Source organism: Lagenorhynchus albirostris, chromosome 5 (genome assembly GCF_949774975.1).
Source record: "Lagenorhynchus albirostris chromosome 5, mLagAlb1.1, whole genome shotgun sequence".
NCBI classification, from domain to species: Eukaryota; Metazoa; Chordata; class Mammalia; order Artiodactyla; family Delphinidae; genus Lagenorhynchus; species Lagenorhynchus albirostris.
Window position 1 is genome coordinate 111,098,331 of NC_083099.1, and position 19,620 is coordinate 111,117,950.

The 19,620-nt window shown below is 36.9% G+C and overlaps 1 protein-coding gene across 1 annotated transcript in view; it reads left to right on the forward strand.

Moving 5' to 3' along the window:
* The window catches only part of GBE1 (1,4-alpha-glucan branching enzyme 1), a 290,929-nt gene extending 289,405 nt beyond the window's left edge, over nucleotides 1-1,524 (forward strand). Inside the window, exon 16 of the mRNA XM_060150750.1 lies at nucleotides 1,016-1,524. Within this exon, the coding sequence (XP_060006733.1) occupies nucleotides 1,016-1,099 (84 nt within the window). The 3' untranslated portion in view covers nucleotides 1,100-1,524. The remainder of the gene's footprint in view (nucleotides 1-1,015) is intronic.
* The last annotated feature ends 18,096 nt before the right edge of the window (nucleotides 1,525-19,620 follow it).

The window sequence follows — 19,620 nt, forward strand, 5'->3', positions numbered from 1 at the left end:
TAAAAGCCTTTTTCTTTTATTTTTTTTAACCATCAGTCAAACTTTCAGTTAAAGTGACTGAAAATAGTAAAATATTCACAAAGTCAGAAATGGAGAGAAACTGTCACAATGAAGACAGCAATCTGTAATATTATTTTTACTGTTTGCTTTGTTAATAGTAATTAAATATGTGTAATTAAATATGTGTAAAACAGCACATAGATAAGCATCAAGCAGTTCAAATCACTTCTCAGCTTTATAAAAATTATTTTAGATTTAAGTGTATTAAAGAATATCTTGTGAAATATGCACATATTGATCCCTCTATTACTTACTCCATCATTCATTCTTTTATTTAGTCATCATTGGCACCTACTTTGTCCATTGGCACCTACTAAAAGTTAGAAATATGAAGATATATGGCCTATACCCTGGTAAACATCATGGTCTAGTGGGAAGGACTGATCATAAACTTGAAAAAGAATTACAAATTGTTAAGTGTTCAGAAAAAAAACAAAAATGATGCTGTGATAGGAAATGGCATGGAGATACCATCAGATATAGAGTTATCAAGGAATACGTCTCCGTGGAACTGGGATTTTTCAAGATCTAAGAGATAGGGAACTAGCCAGGTAAAGAGTGTTCTGAACAGCGGGGCAGGCAGGGGCCAAGACCAAGAGGAAGGGAAGGAATGTGGAGTGTTCAAGGAACGGGAAGGGCCCTGTGGCCAGAGCCTGGTGAGGGGAGAAGGGATAAGTGAAGAGCAGATCTGAGATGGGAGCTGTACCTTTTCAAGAAGGAGCTGAGTCAGGACTCCGCGGGGCAGGCAAAGAATGTGGATTGTATTTTCGGTGCAGTGGCAAGCTTCTTGATTGATTTAAATTGGATCGGGGCCTAAAATACACTTAGGATACCTTTTACTGTTACCATTAAGGTTTTGTTCTTAAAATAACAGGAGAAAACACAAACCAGAACGATAATAAAAGTGACTTGATGTGAGCAATCTTTTGTATGTTACTTTTATTCCCCTGAATAGAATAACATTGTGAACTGGAGGGCAGCCTTCCTTCACCACCTGATAGCGCCTAAAAGGAGCGGCGAGGGCTATTTCTGTCCCTAGTGTCTGAGGAGCATTGGTTTTTGTAAAGCGTATGGAGCCCTCTAGCGGTGACTGTTTTAAAGGAGTCTTACATTGATGCCAGAACTGTTGGAACTGTGTTTTAAAGTCTTACATTGATGCCAGAACTGTTAGAACTGTGGGATTTGAGTCTCCTCAGAGCCAGTAGAATTGTAAAGGTAACTGTAATTTAGGCAAATGTGAAACTGCATCATGCCTCAGTCGCTCTGACGTGATGACATCACTCCCAGTTTTTCTTTCAAATGCACTGACTCTATTGTGTTGTCTTAGGTGTACATTCCAAACCGAGTGGCCCTCGTCCTTCAGAATGTGGACCTGCCCAACTGAAGAGATCTGATTTCAGCTCCAGCAAAGAAAGATGTGCACTTTGTTTTCCCACGCTTGTTGTCCCAGAGCTTGTAATGTGTAAGCTTTTCAAAATATATTTGTCTAGCCTAAATGTCAGATGTCTGAAATTCAATACTGGTTTATGAAAATGAATGTCAAACTTTTCTTTAAGGAGGAGAGGGGAACATATTTGTTGGAATTTTGGAGATCCTAGACTATATTTTCCAGCCATCTGAACAGCTAGGATCCTCAAATGAAGTGTGATATATCATGTCTTCAAACAATTTTGCCTTACAGACCAGTTATTTAGTCCTTTTAAGTTCAGATTTGAATCATGTGTCATGTTTGATTATTTCTGTTGAATGTATACAGCATCTTTTTTAAGGCGATATCTGGTGACTTTATTTGTTCTGGTATCTCTTGATCTAAATTACAAAACACCAAGATTGTTACTCTCCTTTTTCAAATTGTGTTTAGAAATACTGTAATAAGTATATAATAATAATATAAAACTAAGAATTGTGTCAAAGATAAAAGTTGTTGCCTATGAACTCATCCATGCCTTATTTTGCATAAGTTTTATCTTGTGATCTCTTGTTCACTTAGTATCTTGGTAGATGCTAATATCTTCATTTCTGAAGGCCTGACTTGGTAATTGTAACATTTCAGAAACTATCTTTTACTTTTAGTCAATAAAAAAAAAATTGCAAAATTGCCTTTGATAATGTTTATTTTGCTGTGATGTTATGGGGATTGATTTAAAGTGAATATTAAAATGCCTCTCTCAACTCTGAGACCTTCCCCACATATGTGCACATTGCACGATGGACTAGGCGTGGGGATTAATACTATTTTTTTCTTTAGGTACTATTTGGTAAGTTGAAATTATACTAAATAACTCAGATATCTAAGCTATTTTTGAGCTCTAAACCTCAACGCTTTTAGAAGCTGAATTAACTATCTCAACTCCATGGGATACTCCATCATGAAATTACCCCTTGGTTTATTAAATAGCAGGCCACAGGTAATTCATTCATAACTGAGAAATTATGATGCACTTATGAGACAAAGTATCTGTCCCTTTTTAAAAGATTTAATATTTTCCTTTACATTAATACTGACTGCTTCTTTTTTTGTTTGTTTTTAGCTTGATTATCATGACTAATAAGGAGTACATGAAAGTCTATTAAAAACTGGTTCAGTAATGGAAGAGATTAGCAAAAGAGACTTCCTTTTATAGCTAAGCCTGCATATTAACCATCTTTCTTATAACTTGAGTAAAGCCTTGAATCTAGGTCTGACACATGTTATTTGCCTTAATTTCAAAAGTACAGTAATAGTTTGATTTCCTGACAGCGATGCCAGATGATGATGACACACATTAGGAAAGACTACTGAAAGCCTTCTGTAATGCTTTTGCCCTTACAGATGTGTTATTAACGTTTTAGCACTGCCATGATTTGTGTACTGTGCCTGTTATTGATAATAACATGATGTACAACCATGATGTTTTGTGTTCTAGTTTATAATTTCTTACCCTTGCATTTCTTATGTATAAAGAGATATGCTAATTTTCTATCATGACTCTTTAAAAAATGACAGATTACTTCACACCTAGAACTCATTTTTTTGTTTGTTTGCTTTTTGACTTCAACCTCTGTGGAAAGTCAAAAAGACCAGAGTAGTTATATGCTATATTTTCATTATGTTGATTGACCTTACTATTATGGTCTTTAGATTTCACAGTGTAAAGTTCGAATTTAACAATGTAATGTAAGTTAATTGCCTTTGTCAGGTGTTCCCCTGCCACAAGCACAATAAACAGATGTTTTAGGTGTGAAACATAAAAATACATGCAAAGAAATAAAATATTGAGTCCAAGTAGAATGTAATAGTTGAATTTTTCTTCCCTGTTGTATCAAACAGCCTTTATAGAACAGTTTAATATTTGTACTATATTTCACTTTACATCTTCATTTTTGATTCAGTAACATTCTCATCATCATGTAGTCCAGTGGGAAGTTTTTTCTTTTTACTGGTTAAACACTTTCAATAATCACAACAGAGAGATGCAAAATTTTACTCTGTCTGCCTTATAATGCTTTTTTCTCTGCTGTGTTTATTACCAACATCAAAAATGAGAGTGATCTATCTTTGTTGGCTTTTTTAGGATAAATATTTTTACTGTTTTAATTTTTTATGTTCTAGAAAACGGATGAGTACAGATATCTTCCCATCATTTTTTAATATTAGCAAATATTAGTAATTGCTCTATTATCCAAAAGAGAATTTACCCCTCATGCTAATGATGCTTGATGTTTTAGTTTAATATTAGCTTACTCAGAAAATACCATAGTTTTTAATAATCAAAACTTGCACTGTAAACATTTTTCCTGGAATGTCTCTCACTTTATAGCACTTGAACTCTGAGGGTCACCTCCTTTCATATTTTCTTTTCTGTACCTTTGATATTTCTCACTTTGCCCTGCTCTTAGCTGATGTATTCATCTCTAACATAAAATGAGGGATTTAGCCACCATGTTCCTCAAGATCAAAAAATAACCAGTGACAATAAACTGACTTTTATGGTAGCAACTGTAAAAGAATGCATGTATTTTTTCCTCTTGACTCCACACTCCCCTTAGCAATATCAACTCAACATTTGTCACCCATCAGGGTTATAGCCGTTGCTATGCGGGCTCATACAGGAGGCTGTCTGGATAAGGAGCCTATTCTTCAAATAATACAGGAGAGAGAGCAGATAGATCTGGGGGAAACGATGAAGGGTAATGTGTTTTCCTCTAGTGTTCTGCTTGCAGCTTCAGGGCAAATATCTTTTCACTGTCTCTGGTCCTGCAGCCATTGAATCAGGTGATGAAAGCATCATAAAACAGGTTTGCTATTGCTCTTCCTGTTTAGAATGAACCAGAGCAGACATACCTGATAGAAAGCAAAACAGGGAAGCAGTTTTCTGCCTGGCCTTACACCTCTCATATTATTTCTTTTTGCCTGTTTTGAATCATGCCCTTAACTACGGTTCTTTACAGTGGTGGGGTTTCATTAATCTACACAGTCCTTATAGGGAGACAAGCACTGAGCTATGAACTTTGCTAGGTAGAATATTCTGATGAAAGAAAATAGAAATCTAAGGCACAGCAATGTCATGTCCTTTACGCAATAGAGTTCATTTATCATTCACAATGCGTGAGGCTTGAAATGTAGATAAATTTTCCCACTAAAGCCAGCCTTCAGGGGGAGAAAAATCGTACGAACTCCCTACTAATTTTTCTACTCTATTATCTTATTAGTGGTGATTTGTAGAGAATTGCAGAGAAACATTCATACTTTAGGGCAGAATTTCTTAATTGGTAGTATGAGGAATTAAGACGCAGTAGTTATAAGTGTTTTTGTCTCCATAATTTAAAATATTACATCTGGATTTTAACTCTTGGCAAAAACTGTGCAGAGAATGTGATGTTTATTTACATGAAAAAAAGGGATTTTGTGATAGATCTGCTTATACCAAAGGGCGTGTCATTCACAAGTTTACTTATTACTTACAGGTTTTTTTTGTCATTTCTGCTGTACCAGAGAGAGGTCTTTGACCCTCATATAAGACTGTTGCATAGACTGTTTCACTTAGAAACCTGCACTGAGCTTTAAAGGAAGTGTGTGATATAATGGTTAGAAGACCTGAGTTCAAGTTATAGCTCTTAATTCCCAGTGCCTCATTTTAGAAAACACTCAGTGACTTTTCCATGGTTTTGAGACAATTAGTAAAAAAGAGCATCGTCTTTGGTTTTATAAATGGCTGTTGTTTGATCGATAGCTACATGGATGGTGAGTCAGCATTTGTAGACATTTTCCAAGTTTGTTGTCAGGAACACACTGTCCCCATCACCTGCCACTTGTCTGTCCTTCGAGGCTTCTGCACTGTTATCCGTACTGTCCCAGGCAGGGGGTGTGGGCTGCTTTACAAAGAAGGGGATTTTGCATTTCCACCACCACTGCAGATGCCCAAAACATCAGACCTACTCCACCACTGCTTTTATTTTTTTATTTTAGCTTCTGCTCTGAAGGCACTAGAAAGTCCCAGTGAATTCCTTCTCATGCAGTCAGTGTACTGTCCCAGCTACTCTCAGACTCTGCTCTTAAGTAACCCAGCCTTATGAAGAAAAGTTAGCAACCTCTTAATGGTAACCAGTAGATCAGGGTAAATCGTACACAAAGTGAAATAGCCACAGGTGCCCTCCAGTGAGACACAGCAACCAGGTGTCAAGGGTCTCTCTTTCCTTCTTCCCCCCTTTTTTTTTTTTGTTTAAGATGTTGGGGGTAGGAGTTTATTAATTTATTTATTTATTTTTGCTGTGTTGGGTCTTCATTTCTGTGCAAGGGCTTTCTCTAGTTGTGGCAAGCAGGGGCCACTCTTCATCGCGGTGTGTGGGCCTCTCACTATCACGGCCTCTCTTGCTGCGGAGCACAAGCTCCAGACGCGCAGGCTTCAGTAGTTGTGGCTCATGGGCCTAGTTGCTCTGCGGCATGTGGGATCCTCCAAGACCAGGGCTCGAACCCATGTCCCCTGCATTAGCAGGCAGATTCTCAACCACTGTGCCACCAGGGAAGCCCCCTTCTTCCCCTTCTGCTCACAGCCCAGTATACACTGCTGGCAGGAGGAATAAATGCAGAGGAAACTTAAGAACTGCAAAAGAGAGCTCATAGTTTAGAAACAGTTTGGCCCATCATTTTTTGGGTTGAAAGTCTGTACTGTCATTAGAAACACACATCTTCATTAAGTAAATATTTGCACAAAAGTAATTTCTTGAAGAAAGCAGAAAGTTATCAGCCATCAATCTGTAATTTCCACAGTTGTCTGGTACTTACAAAGAGACAATGGAAAGCAGAAAACTAACAAAATAGCTATCATGCCAAATTACTTTGCTGCACAAGGATATAAATTAAACGAGGTAAGTGTTCAAATTATTTGTGCATACTTGTCTAAGTTAATATGGGAAACAGCTGTAAATGTATGAATAAAACCCTTCTGACATACATGTATTTATAGTATATGCATGGGTGTGTGAATACACACAGACATACATATAATTTGTAAGTAAGCTGAAAACTGACAAAGTTCACTGATTCCAAAATTTATATGGCCATATTAAGAGCATCAATCTGAACAAGAGTGATTTCATTTGGATTCGAAGGAGTTTGCAGATCTTGCAATAAAATGCAATATATATGTCTTAATCCTTTTAGGGAATTTCTCACCTCAGCCTATTTGGCTGTAAGTCTTTTATTTTTCCTCTAGAAAGAGAGGAGGGTGGAAATGAAATAGTTTTATTGTTTCTTTATATCCACTAAGGATTCTTTTTAACTGAGTTTGTAGTGTCACCTTCCATTCACTCCAGTAATATAAATAATGAAAAACACTGCATGTAATTTCATTTCACAGATGCCTCTAGCCATGTTGTCAACCATTGATTAAAACCAATCATATGATACAGAGATCCCTCCTCCAACACATACACACAGAGTCACTCCCTATCCCCTTTAATCTTTCTTATGATAAGTGAGCATCACTCAGCTATATAGAAACAGCAGTAGTATGCCTAATTCTACTAATTACAAGCAGATATACATATCTATATATCAATATCTCTCTCTCTCTCTCTCTCTCTCTATATATATATATATATTTTTTTTTTTTTTTAAAGACATACTGCATTGGCTACCATGTGTTGAGTGCTTTCTTGTTACTATGCCCTGTGCTGACACTTAATACACATTATCACTGAGTTTCCTGAACTCTGAAAAATGATGATTATTATCCTTGTTTGGGTCCAGGCTCATGCCCATCCAACTCACTCTGCTGTCTTCCATCATGGATCACTGATGATCTCTGGATCAAGGGTAAAAATTTGATGCCCTCATTTGTATTGTTTGTTTGTCTTTTGGCCTCATGGCTTGTGGGATCTTAGTTCCCCAACCTAGGATCAAACCCAGGCCCCCCACAGTGGAAGTACAGAGTCCTAACCACTGGACCACCAGGGAATTCTCTTGTTTGTCTTTAGTTGGATTTGCATGTCTTTGCTGGGGGAAGTGGATGGCATTTGAAGCCAAACTAGGGCATGTAATGCCCCACACTCTGTGGCAAGATAGTATTCAAGTTCCAGATAGTATTCAAGTTTTTGTCATGTGTTGCATAGAAACAAAAATTTAAAAGAGCTTGAACCCAGCTTCCAGATCCTTGTTTCTAGTGTTATTTTCTAAAAGAATGAACCAGGATTCCTTGGAGAAATAGCTGATTCTAGGACTGGGTAGGGAATATACAAGATAAGCCTGGGGCTTCTTGTAGTGGCAGAAAGTAGGGAGATGCCCCCAAATCAAAAGAATGGAATGTGTCAAAGGGAAACAGGGATTAATTGAAAGGCACTCAATGGTCATACCTGAAATAATTTGAGCAATAAAATAAATGTTGTGTTATTGTGTAACGTATAAAATAAATACCTATGAATTCATTCTGATATAAATGATTGAGTAAATAAATAAATGGGGAGAAGAGTTAAATCTCCCGTACAGGAGAATGATGAAGATTTTCATAGACACTCCCCCTTAAGAAGGTAGAGCTTAACTCTCCTTACCTCCAACTCCCTCTGTGAGTGTGGGCTGCACTTAGTGGCCACCTTCTAAAGAGCAGAGTAGGTAAAAGGGAATAATGACTTTGCAGTGGAAAAATCTGGAAAACTACCTCAGCCAGGTGGTCATGGTTAGCATCATCAGTAAGACACGTTGATAACATGTACTCTCGATATGTGATGAGAGTGATGAGAATGGCAAAAATACAATCCCCCAAACCTATAATTCTAGTCTAACCATGAGGAAAATATCACACATACACACACACACACACACACACACACACACACACAAATGAAGGGTTACATATATAATACATATACATGTGTGTATACATATACATTGTGTACATACATACAATATGGAGATCATATATCAAGAGATTACACATATAGGATTTTGTATGTGTGTATAAGATTTTATATATGTGTGCATATCTCTTTATATAATATATATAAGGCAAATATAAAGAGATTTACTTTAAGGAATTGGCTCACATAATTATGGGGACTGGCAAGTCCAAAATCTGTAGGTCAGGCTAGCAAAACTTGAAACTCAGATAAGAGCTTATATGGCCATCTTGAGGCAAAACTCCTTCTCTGGAAAACCTCAGTTTTTTGCTCCTAAGGCCTTCAACTGATTGGGTGAGGTCCCACCCACATTATAAAGAGTAATCTGTAAAATCAAGTCATCATAAGGGTCTTCCTCTACTTACAATGGAGTTACAGCCCAATAAAACCATCTTAAGTTAAAAAGATTGCAAGTCAAAATGTGTTTAATACATCTAACAAACTGAACATCACAGTTCAGTTTGCCCAGCCTACCTTAAAGGTGCTCAGAACACTTACTATTTGCCTACAGTTGGGCAAAATCATCTAACACCAAGCCTATTTTATAATCAGGTGTTGACTATCTCATGTAATTTATGGAATGCTGTACTGAAAGTGAAAGATAGAATGGTTCTAAGTATGTCAGTGGTTTGCCCTCATGATCATGTCAGACTGGGCACGGAGCTTGCTGCTGCTGCCCAGCATCCCAACAGTGTATCTTACCACTTATCACTAGCCCAGGAAAGGATCAAATTCAAAGTACAGTTTCTGCTGAATGTGTATTGCTTTCATGCCATTGTAAGTCAAAAAGTCGTTAAGTCGAAGCATCCTAAAACTGGAACCATCTGTAGATGTTCCAGTTCTGTAGACCGCCATATCTACAAAATACCTTCACTGTAACACTTAAGTTAGCTTGTCATTCTATAACGGGGTACTATAATCTAGCCAAGTTGACAAGAGTAACCATCATAGAGACACATACCCAGACAAGGAAATGCCAGACAAGATATGTCTAAGAATCTGTCAAAGCCCAGAGCTGGCTAAAGAGGCATGACAACTAAATGGGATGTGGTGTCCAAGATGGCTTCTGGAACAGAAAAGAAACATTAAGGAAAAACTGGTGAAATTCAAATAAAATGTAGAGTTTAGTTAATATTTTTTTTTAATTGTGTCAAAGGAGATGCCTGAACAGACAAATCTCCTTTACAGAGGAAATGTAGTGTTACAACAAATCACACCCAGTGTTCCAGGGAGACAAACCAAAACTGAAAGGAGACTGAACTTTGCAGGCTAAGAGCTTGAAAGCAATTTTCTAAAGTGGCTGAAATAATGATAACCAACCATCCTTTCCCCGTCTCCTTCCCTGACCAACAGACAAAGCAAAGCTCTAAAATCATGACTACATGAAAGCAAATGTCTAAAACGTATGTCTTGTTGATCTGTGTTGGATTACTGAGATACTATACTTAATTATTTGAGTAGTGGCCTGCAAGTGAGCAAATAAAACATTTGGAAACCAAGACTTGGGGTTTTTTGGTAAAACTTGTTCCACGTTTGACTTACTAGTAATCCCATAGGCAAAATAATTCATTCAGATACTCAGGCATATATTTTTCAACCATTTACCTTGGTACAACATTTCATGTTAAGAAATTATATTTGTAAATATTCTCCAAAAATTAGGAGCTTGCCTACAATCCTCAGGCTATGCAAAGTGAGGCTGAAATTACAGGTAAGTCCTAAAATCTTAACAACTGGACAAAACAAGAGTATTTTCCTTTCATATCTCATTTCAGTGCAGACTAGGTGACCCCTCTCCATCTTGCAGTTATGCCATCTGGAATATGTGACCTCCAAAGTCACAATGGAAGAGAAAACTGTAGAATTACAAGAGTACGTCCAGGATGGAGCTGGCTTACACCCTTCCTGTTTCACCTTCTTAGCCAGAATTCAGTCACACTGTTCTGACCTAACTGCAGGGGAGGCTAGATCTTTCTTTTTGCAGGAAGGGGAAACAGTGCAATAAAAATATAGCATAGCATCTGTCATAATTGTCAACTGAGTTTGGGAAATCTTATATGCTTGATTCCCCCTTACGGACTCATAATGCAAATTAAATATTAAAGACCCTGGGAATTCCTATAGTAAGGAAACTGGTCTAACATTTAACTCAGTGTTTCCAGAACTTATTTAACATTGTTTAACTCAGTTCTCATCCACAAGGAACATCGATAAACATTTTGGGAAAAAAACCCCACTATGTTTGCTTAAACATAGTTATGATACACTAACTTGAAGATAACTTGCTCTTCTTTTTCTATGCTTCCATGACCAATAACTCTTCTTTCAAACTATTGTGTGTGTGTGTGTGTATGTGTGTGTGTGTGTGTTCAGTTCACTTTCCTTCAAGGTCAGCTTATCTAGGAGTCAATATTTGCATTAAAACCACTTCTTAATCTCATAATTTAATTGTCAGTGGACAATCTAATTTCCCTAGGTTCAGAATTCTCCTGATAGCTGTTTAACTGGATCCCCAAATACTGATCTCAAAGTTCTCTGGAATGAGTTTCCCAAGGTTATAAGAAATCTTAGAACCAGATTGAAGTCCAACTTCTATAAAATGAGTATAATTTCATGTTATGCATTTCATTTAATTACCTAATTTCTGGGTTGATCTGCTTTTTGTTGTTGTTACCCCAATCTTCCTTTGCTCTCATTATTCTTACTTTTAAATTTTGTTTTTATATCTCTTATTGTAGTATATATTTGTAATGCATCTAAATCATTTTTGGAGTAAGGAAGTAGGTATATGAATGATAGGATAGAAGATAGATAGGTAGATAGATAGAGAGATAGGCAAAATTTAAAAATACAGCTTTGGTTGTCATGATGGCATAGTCTGTAGCTTTGTGTTTCCATATTGTGACTAGTTGCTGAGGAACCACTTAGAACTAATGAGAAGTACAGGAGCTTCCCTTGATATTTCATTAGCCTAAAACTTGGATTATCTAGAGTCATGAAGATTTCTTCCCAATATTGTGACAGCAGGATGTTAAATTGCATTATAATATGTGAAACATCTTAAAGTATATATGAAAAAAATGATTTTTTTGTTTTGTATGACAAAACAATAAATTCTTACATCTTTTATCATATTTCTATTCCTTTATAAATAGATATTAAAGATTTGTTATATTAGAAATCTGAAGGTAATATAAAAATTTAAGATAAACTAAATATTGGACAAAACTAAGAACTAAACTTGGGTTAAATATATAGAGAGATATGTATATTTATTGACAGGCAGTTACAGAAACAAAGTCAGTAATATTCATGTAGTTTCTTTTGAAGAATTCCCAAATACAAATCATTTCTGTCCTCACTGGCCAGTTATTTCTAGTACTTCTCACATTCCTAGAACAAGTATGACGTAGGCCCCTTCTTGACATTCTGGAAGGCTAGCCAAATGCCAGTTTAAAGTAAGATAAGGTTGTTATTCATTCATTATTATTAATTCATGTATTGAGATACTGTGCCAGGTTCTAGGAATGTAAAGATAAGTAAGTAATAGAATTTCACAATTTCGTACGCTGTTAGTCTCAAAGGAGCGAATAGATTTGCTGTCATGGCAGAGTGTACAAGTTTCCTATCCAATGTCCATTTTTCTGTCTTCTACAATAATGGAACAATTATTCAGGTGCCAAAAGACATCCTTTTTCCATCCACGTGACTAAATTCCGAGCAAAGAAAGAAGTTAGGTAGAACTTCCAGGAAGACTCCTTAAAAGGTAAAATAGAAAACTAGGGCATTTACTAACAATAGCCTTTACCTTTTCCTTCAGCTGGTTGGTATGCAGATAAAATGGCTGGAGGTCTGCCTTCATGTTAGGTCATGAGAAATTTTAATATGCTCGATGGCAGATAGGAAAGATAGAAGATGCTAGATTTCCAGTGATTATGGATCAATCATACAACAGTGGCCTGCCTTTACTGTGGATTTATTTTATGTAAAAAAAAAAAAAGCCCTTATAAATGTACTAAAATGTTTAGGATTTTCTGTTAATGCAGCAAATCCAATCCTAAATGATTTACTTACCAATGAAACTAAACGATCTAACTGATTAAAAAAATCAAGAATTAGGGCTTCCCTGGTGGCGCAGTGGTTGAGAGGGCCGATGCAGGGGACACGGGTTCGTGCCCCGGTCCGGGAAGATCCCACATGCTGCGGAGCGGCTGGGCCCGTGAGCCATGGCCACTGAGCCTGTGCGTCCGGAGCCTGTTCTCCACAACGGGAGAGGCCACAACAGTGAGAGGCCCGCGTACCGCAAAAAAAAAAAAAAAAAAAAAAAAAAGAATTAGGCTTTGCATGTGTAAGGTTAAAGTAAGTAGGTGAATTAGATCATATATATATATAGAAAGAAGGCATATTGTTATATTAGAATTAAGAAATTACACTGAATGCTCTCTGAACACCTATTAATTCATTCAACGTGAATTAGTAGTTCAGAGTCAGACTCTGTGAAGGAAAAGAGATTTGATGGTGGAATGATGTTAGAACCAGTTTATAAATGACCTTCAATATCTAAACTAAGAAGGCTGGATTTTACTGATTATACAGTCATTAAGGATTATTTACAAAGTAGGAGAAAAATAATATTTAGAGCTGAATGGACCTCAAAATCCACTCCTCTAATGATTTTCATAATTTGCTATTTGGGGAATCCCCATGAGAACTACTTGGTGAGTAGGGGGCTGGGGCAAAGCATTTGGGGCTGCTGACTGGGTAAGTCTACACAGCACCACAATTCCTCATTCAGAGCAACTCTACTTTTATCTAAGTCCACATAGCACTTCTTTGAACAAAATGTTCTAAGGCTAACAAGATGTGAAATCTACCATTAACCCCAATCCCTTCATTGTATTTGCTGGAAAATTTTGACTCAGGAGCCTTTTGCCCATGATCTCACTGCAGGTTAGGACTTGACCATGAGTCTATAGGACATTAGCCAATTTCCCCCATTATGTTATGGTGCCCATAAGAGCTGTAACTCAGAAAGATGCTCTATAATGTACTTTGTAGGGGATAAATGTCAGTAGCTGGGAGATCAGTTGTAAAGCTGAATGAAATTGCTACTCCAGAGATGGGATTGGCCTGAAGCCAGAGTAGTTTCAGTAGAGCTACACAGGTAAAGAGATGTATCAACCGCCCCCAAATGCATTCTAGCCTTTTTCATAAACAGTGTAACCAAATTCCTGCTTTTAAGTCCCTGTGTTTTAAATACTCATAATGGCCTCTCTTCTTCCAGGTTGCATCCTGACCTATACACTTTTTCACCTTGTCTTATGGACTACCATCTCATTTACCACTAATAAACTCACTACTGTCTTCACATCTCACTAGGTGAGATAACCAATATAAAGACTCATCTTTAGATGGCTCTTACCTCGGAAATTATTCTGGTGCGAAATATTGTATTAATCAGGGGCAGATAGGAAGACAGACATCACTACACATATTACAAAGTGATTTATTATTAGGGACATGCAAGGGCTGGTAAAGTAAAGGTGAGGAAGCTTACTTCTGACTTTCAGCAGACCCAAAAGTATAAGACTTGCCACTGCTAATAAACTTAGCTCTCTATAGCACCGAAGGCAGTGATTCTCAGGAGGATAGGGCCCAGATACTGCTGAAAGCTGCTCTTGATTATCAGAGCTGCCTACAGCACCAAAGTGGGTAATTCTCAGGAGACTGCCTAGAAGCTCCTGGGAAAACTCCCCTTCTGCCATCTGCAGATATCCTTCATCTAAGAAGAGTAAGGAGGGCTTCTCTGGTGGCGCAGTGGTTGAGAGTCTGCCTGCCGATGCAGGGAACAAGGGTTCGTGCCCTGGTCCGGGAAGATCCCACATGCCGCGGAGCGCTGGGCCCGTGAGCCATGGCCGCTGAGCCTGCGCGTCTGGAACCTGTGCTCCGCAACGGGAGAAGCCGCAACAGTGAGAGGTCCGCGTAGCGCAAAAAAAAAAAAAAAAAGAGTAAGGAAGTTCCTGATTAAGAACACCCAAAATGCAGGAGAGGACACATTGAAGATGCTGAAGCTGAATTGATAGTACACCTAGTCCTTGTTTTGCACAGTGATGAGGTATCATAAAAATTACTGTGAAAGCTGAACCATACAAAAGAATCTCAATAATCAAAAAGAAAATTACAATTGTTTTACAACCTTTAAAATGTTTATCAAAGCATTAAAATCCCTCTTACTGTAGATTATAAATGTAAAGGAAAATTTAAGCAATAGCAAGACTAATATTTATTTAGCACACGGTAATTTAAGACATTTGAAATGCAAACAATTAATGTGTTTGGTTTCTGTGTATAAAACATTTCAACAGCAGCTTGATTAGTGCTTGCCTTTTTGTCATATAACTTCCTATACAGAGGAAACATCTTTTATATGCCTTGGTGAATTGTACTCCTTTCTAAGCTTAGATCGGCTTCCAACATCCTATAGTTTGGATTTTCAGTTCCATGAAATACCTTTGAGAATTCCTTTAATGTAGTTTTGCCAGCATCACTTCTAGGAAAGCTGTATCCTTGCTGTGGCAACTGCTTTCCTCATTTGTGTCAATAAGCCCATCTTCAGTGAACTAGTGACTATCTAGCCCCATATCTAGAGTTTCTTCCACATTGGAGTTGTCAACATTCCCACAGCCAGCATTTTTTTATTCTTTTCTTTTTTTTTTTTTTTTGTACAGCAGGTTCTTGTTATCTATTTTATACATATTGGTGTATATATGTCAAACCCCATCTCCCAGTTCATCCCACCACCCCCACCCCCATGCCCCACTTTCCCCCCTTCATGTCCATATGTTTGTTCTCTACATCTGTGTCTCTATTTCTGCCTTGCAAACCGGTTCATCTATATCATTTTTCTAGATTCCACAAATATGCATTAATACATGATATTTGTTTTTCTCTTTCTGACTTACTTCACTCTGTATGACAGTCTCTAGGTCCATCCACATCTCTACAAATGACCCAATTTTGTGCCTTTTTATGGCTGAGTAATATTCCATTGTATATATATACCACATCTTCAATATCCATTCATCTATTGATGGACATTTAGGTTGCTTCCATGACCTGGTTATAGTAAATACTGCTGCAATGAACACTGGGGTTCATGTGTCTTTTTGAAATATGGTTTTCTCTGGGTATATGCCCAGTAGTGGGATTGCTGGGTCATACGGTAATTCTATTTTTCATTTTTTAAGGAACCTCCATACTGTTCTCCATAGTGGCTGTATCAATTTGCATTCCCACCAACAATGCAGGAGGGTTCCCCTTTCTCCACACCCTCTCCAGCATTTGTTGTTTGTAGATTTTCTGATGATGCCCATTCTAACTGGTGTGAGGTGATACCTCACTGGAGTTTTGCTTTGCATTTCTCTAATAATTAGTGATGTTGAGCAGCTTTTCCTGTGCCTCTTGGCCATCTGTATGTCTTCTTTAGAGAAATGTCTATTTAGGTCTTCTGCCCATTTTTTGATTGGGTTGTTTCTTTTTTTGATATTGAGCTGAATGAGCTGTTTATATATTTTGGAGATTAATCCTTTGTTGATTCGTTTGCAAATATTTTCTCCCATTCTGAGGGTTGTCTTTTTCTTGTTTATAGTTTTGTTTGCTGTGCAAAAGCTTTTAATATTCATTAGGTCCCATTTCTTTATTTTTGTTTCTATTTCCATTACTCTAGGAGGTGCATCAAAAAAGATCTTGCTGTGATTTATAGCAAAGAGTGTTCTTCCTATGTTTTCCTCTAAGAGTTTTATAGTGTCCAGTCTTACATTTAGGTTTCTAATCCATTTTGAGTTTATTTTTGTGTATGGTGTTAGGGAGTGTTCTAATTTCATTCTTTTACACATAGCTGTCCAGTTTTTCCCAGCACCACTTATTGAAGAGACTGTCTTTTCTCCATTATATATCTTTGCCTCCTTTGTTATAGATTAGTTGACAGTAGGTGCGTGTGTTTATCTCTGGGCTTTCTATCCTGTTCCATTGATTTATCTTTCTGTTTTTGTGCCAGTACCATACTGTCTTGATTACTGTAGCTTTGCAGTATAGTATGAAGGCAAGGAGCCTGATTCCTCCAGCTCCATTTTTTTCCCCTCAACACTGCTTTGGCTATTCGGGGTCTTTTGTGTCACCATACAAATTTTAATATTTTTTGTTCTATTTCTAAAAAAACTGCCATTGATAAATTGATAGGGATTGCATTGAATCTGTAGATTGCTTTGAGTAGTATAGTCATTTTCACAATGTTGATTCTTCCAATTCAAGAACATGGTATATCTCTCCATCTTTTTGTGTCATCTTTGATTTCTTTCATCAGTGTCTTATACTTTTTTGAGTACAGGTCTTTTACATCCTTAGATAGGTTTATTCCTATGTATTTTATTCTTTATGCTGCAATGGTGAATGGGATTGTCTCCTGAATTTCTCTTTCTGATCTTTTGCTATTAGTGTATAGGAATGCAAGAGATTTCTGTGCATTAGTTTTATATCCTGCAACTTTACCAAATTCATTGATTAGCTCTAGTAGTTTTCTGGTGGCATTTTTAGGGTTTTCTATATATAGTATCATGTCATCTGCAAAGAATGACAGTTTTATTTCTTCTTTTCTGTTTTGTATTCCTTTTATTTCTTTGTCTTCTCTGATTGTTGTGGCTATGACTTCCAAAACTATGTTGAAAAATAGTGGTGAGAGTGGACATCCTTGTCTTTTTCCTGATCTTAGAGGAAATGCTTTCAGTTTTTCACCATTGAGAATGATGTTTGTTGTGAGTTTTTCATTTATAGCCTTTATTATGTTGAGGAAGGTTCCCTCTATGCCCACTTTCTGGAGAATTTTTATCATAAATCGGTGTTGAATTTTGTCAAAAGCTTTTTCTGCATCTATTGAGATGATCATATGCTTTTTATTCTTCAGTTTTTAAAATGGTGTACCACATTGATTGATTTGCATATATTGAAGAATCCTTGCATCCCTGGGATATATCCCACTTGGTCATGGTGTATGATCCTTTTAATATGTTGTTGGATTCTGTTTGCTAGTATTTTGTTGAGGATTTTTTGCATCTATATTCATCAGTGATATTGGTCTGTAATTTTCTTTTAGGGGGATATATTTGTCTGGTTTTGGTATCAGGTTGATGGTGGCCTCGTAGAATGAGTTTGAGAGTGTTCCTTCCTCTGCAATTTTTTGGAAGAGTTTGAGAAGGATGGGTGTTAGCTCGTATCTAAATGTTTGATAGAATTTACCTGTGAAGCCATCTGGTCCTGGAGTTTTGTTTTGTTGGAGGATTTTTAATCACAGTTTCAATTTCAATACTTGTGATTGGTCTGTTCATATTTTCTATTTCTTCCTGGTTCAGTCTTGGAAGGTTATACCTTTCTAAGAATTTGTCCATTTTTTCCAGGTTGTCCATTTTATTGGCATAGAGTTGCTTGTAGTAGTCTCTTAGGAAGCTTTGTATTTCTGAGGTGTCTATGGAAACTTCTCCTTTTTCATTTCTAATTTTATTGATTTGAGTCTTCTCCCTGTTTTTCTTGATTAGTCTGGCTAAATGTTTATCAATTTTGTTTATCTTCTCTAAGAACCAGCTTTTAGTTTTATTGATCTTTGCTATTGTTTCTATTTCATTTATTTCTGCTCTGATCTTTATGATTTCTTTCCTTCTGCTAACTTTGGGTTTTGTTTGTTCTTCTTTCTCTAGTTCCTTTAAGTGTAACGTTAGATTGTTTATTTGAAATTTTTCTTGTTTCTTGAAGTAGGATTGTATTCCTGTAAACTCCCTTCTTAGAGCTGCTTTTGCTGCATCCCGTAGGTTTTGGATTGTCATGTTTTCATTGTCATTTTTCTCTAGGTATTTTTTGATTTCCTCTCTGATTTCTTCAGTGATCTCTTGGTTATTTAGTAACATATTGTTTAGCCTCCATGTGTTTGTGTTTTTTACATTTCTTTCCCTGTAATTGATTTCTAATCTCATAGCATTGTGGTCAGGAAACATGCTTGATATGATTTCAATTTTCTTAAATTTACCGAGGCTTCATTTGTGACCCAAGATGTGATTTATCCTGTAGAATGTTCCCTGTGCACTTGAGAAGAAGTGTAATCTGCTGTTTTCGGATGGAGTGTCCTATAAATATCAATTAAATCTATCTGGTTTATTGTGTCATTTAAAGCTTGTGTTTTCTTATTAATTTTCTGTCTGGATAATCTGTCCGTTGGTGTGAGGTGTTAAAGTCTCCCACTATTCTTGTGTTACTGTTGATTTCCTCCTTTATAGCTGTTAGCATTTGCCTTATGTATTGAGGTGCTCCTATGTTGGTTGCATATATATTTATAATTGTTATATCTTCTTCTTGGATTGATCCCTTGATCATTATGTAGTGTCCTTCCTTGTCTCTTGTAACATTCTTTATTTTAAAGTCTATTTTTTCTGATATAAGTATTGCTACTCCAGCTTTCTTTTGATTTCCATTTGCATGGAATATCTTTTTCCATCCCCTCACTTTCAGTCTGTATGTGTCCCTACGTCTGAAATGGTCTCTTGTAGACAGCATAATATATGCAGGGTTTTTTTTGTATCCATTCAGCGAGCCTGTGACTTTTGGTTGGAGCACTTAATCCATTCACATTTAAGATAATTATCGATATGTATGTTCCTATTACCATTTTCTTAATTGTTTTTGTAGGTCCTTTTCTTCTCTTATGGTTCCCACTTAGAGAAGTTCCTTTAGCATTTGTTGTAAAGATGGTTTGGTGGTGCTGAATTCTCTTAGCTTTTGCTTGTCTGTAAAGCTCTTGATTTCTCCATTGAATCTGAATGAGATCCTTGCTGGGTTCAGTAACCTTGGTTGTAGTTTCTTCCCTTTCATCACTTTAAGTATATCATGCCACTCCCTTCTGACTTGTAGAGTTTCTGCTGAGAAGTCAGCTGTTAACCTTATGGGATTTCCCTTGTATGTTATTTGTTGTTTTCCCGTGTTGATTTTAATAATTTTTCTTTGTCTTTAATTTCTGTCAATTTGATTACTATGTGTCTCGGCATGTTTCTCCTTGGGTTTATCCTGCCTGGGACTCTGTGCTTCCTGGACTTGGGTGGCTATTTCCTTTCCCATGTGAGGGAAGTTTTCGACTATAATCTCTTCAAA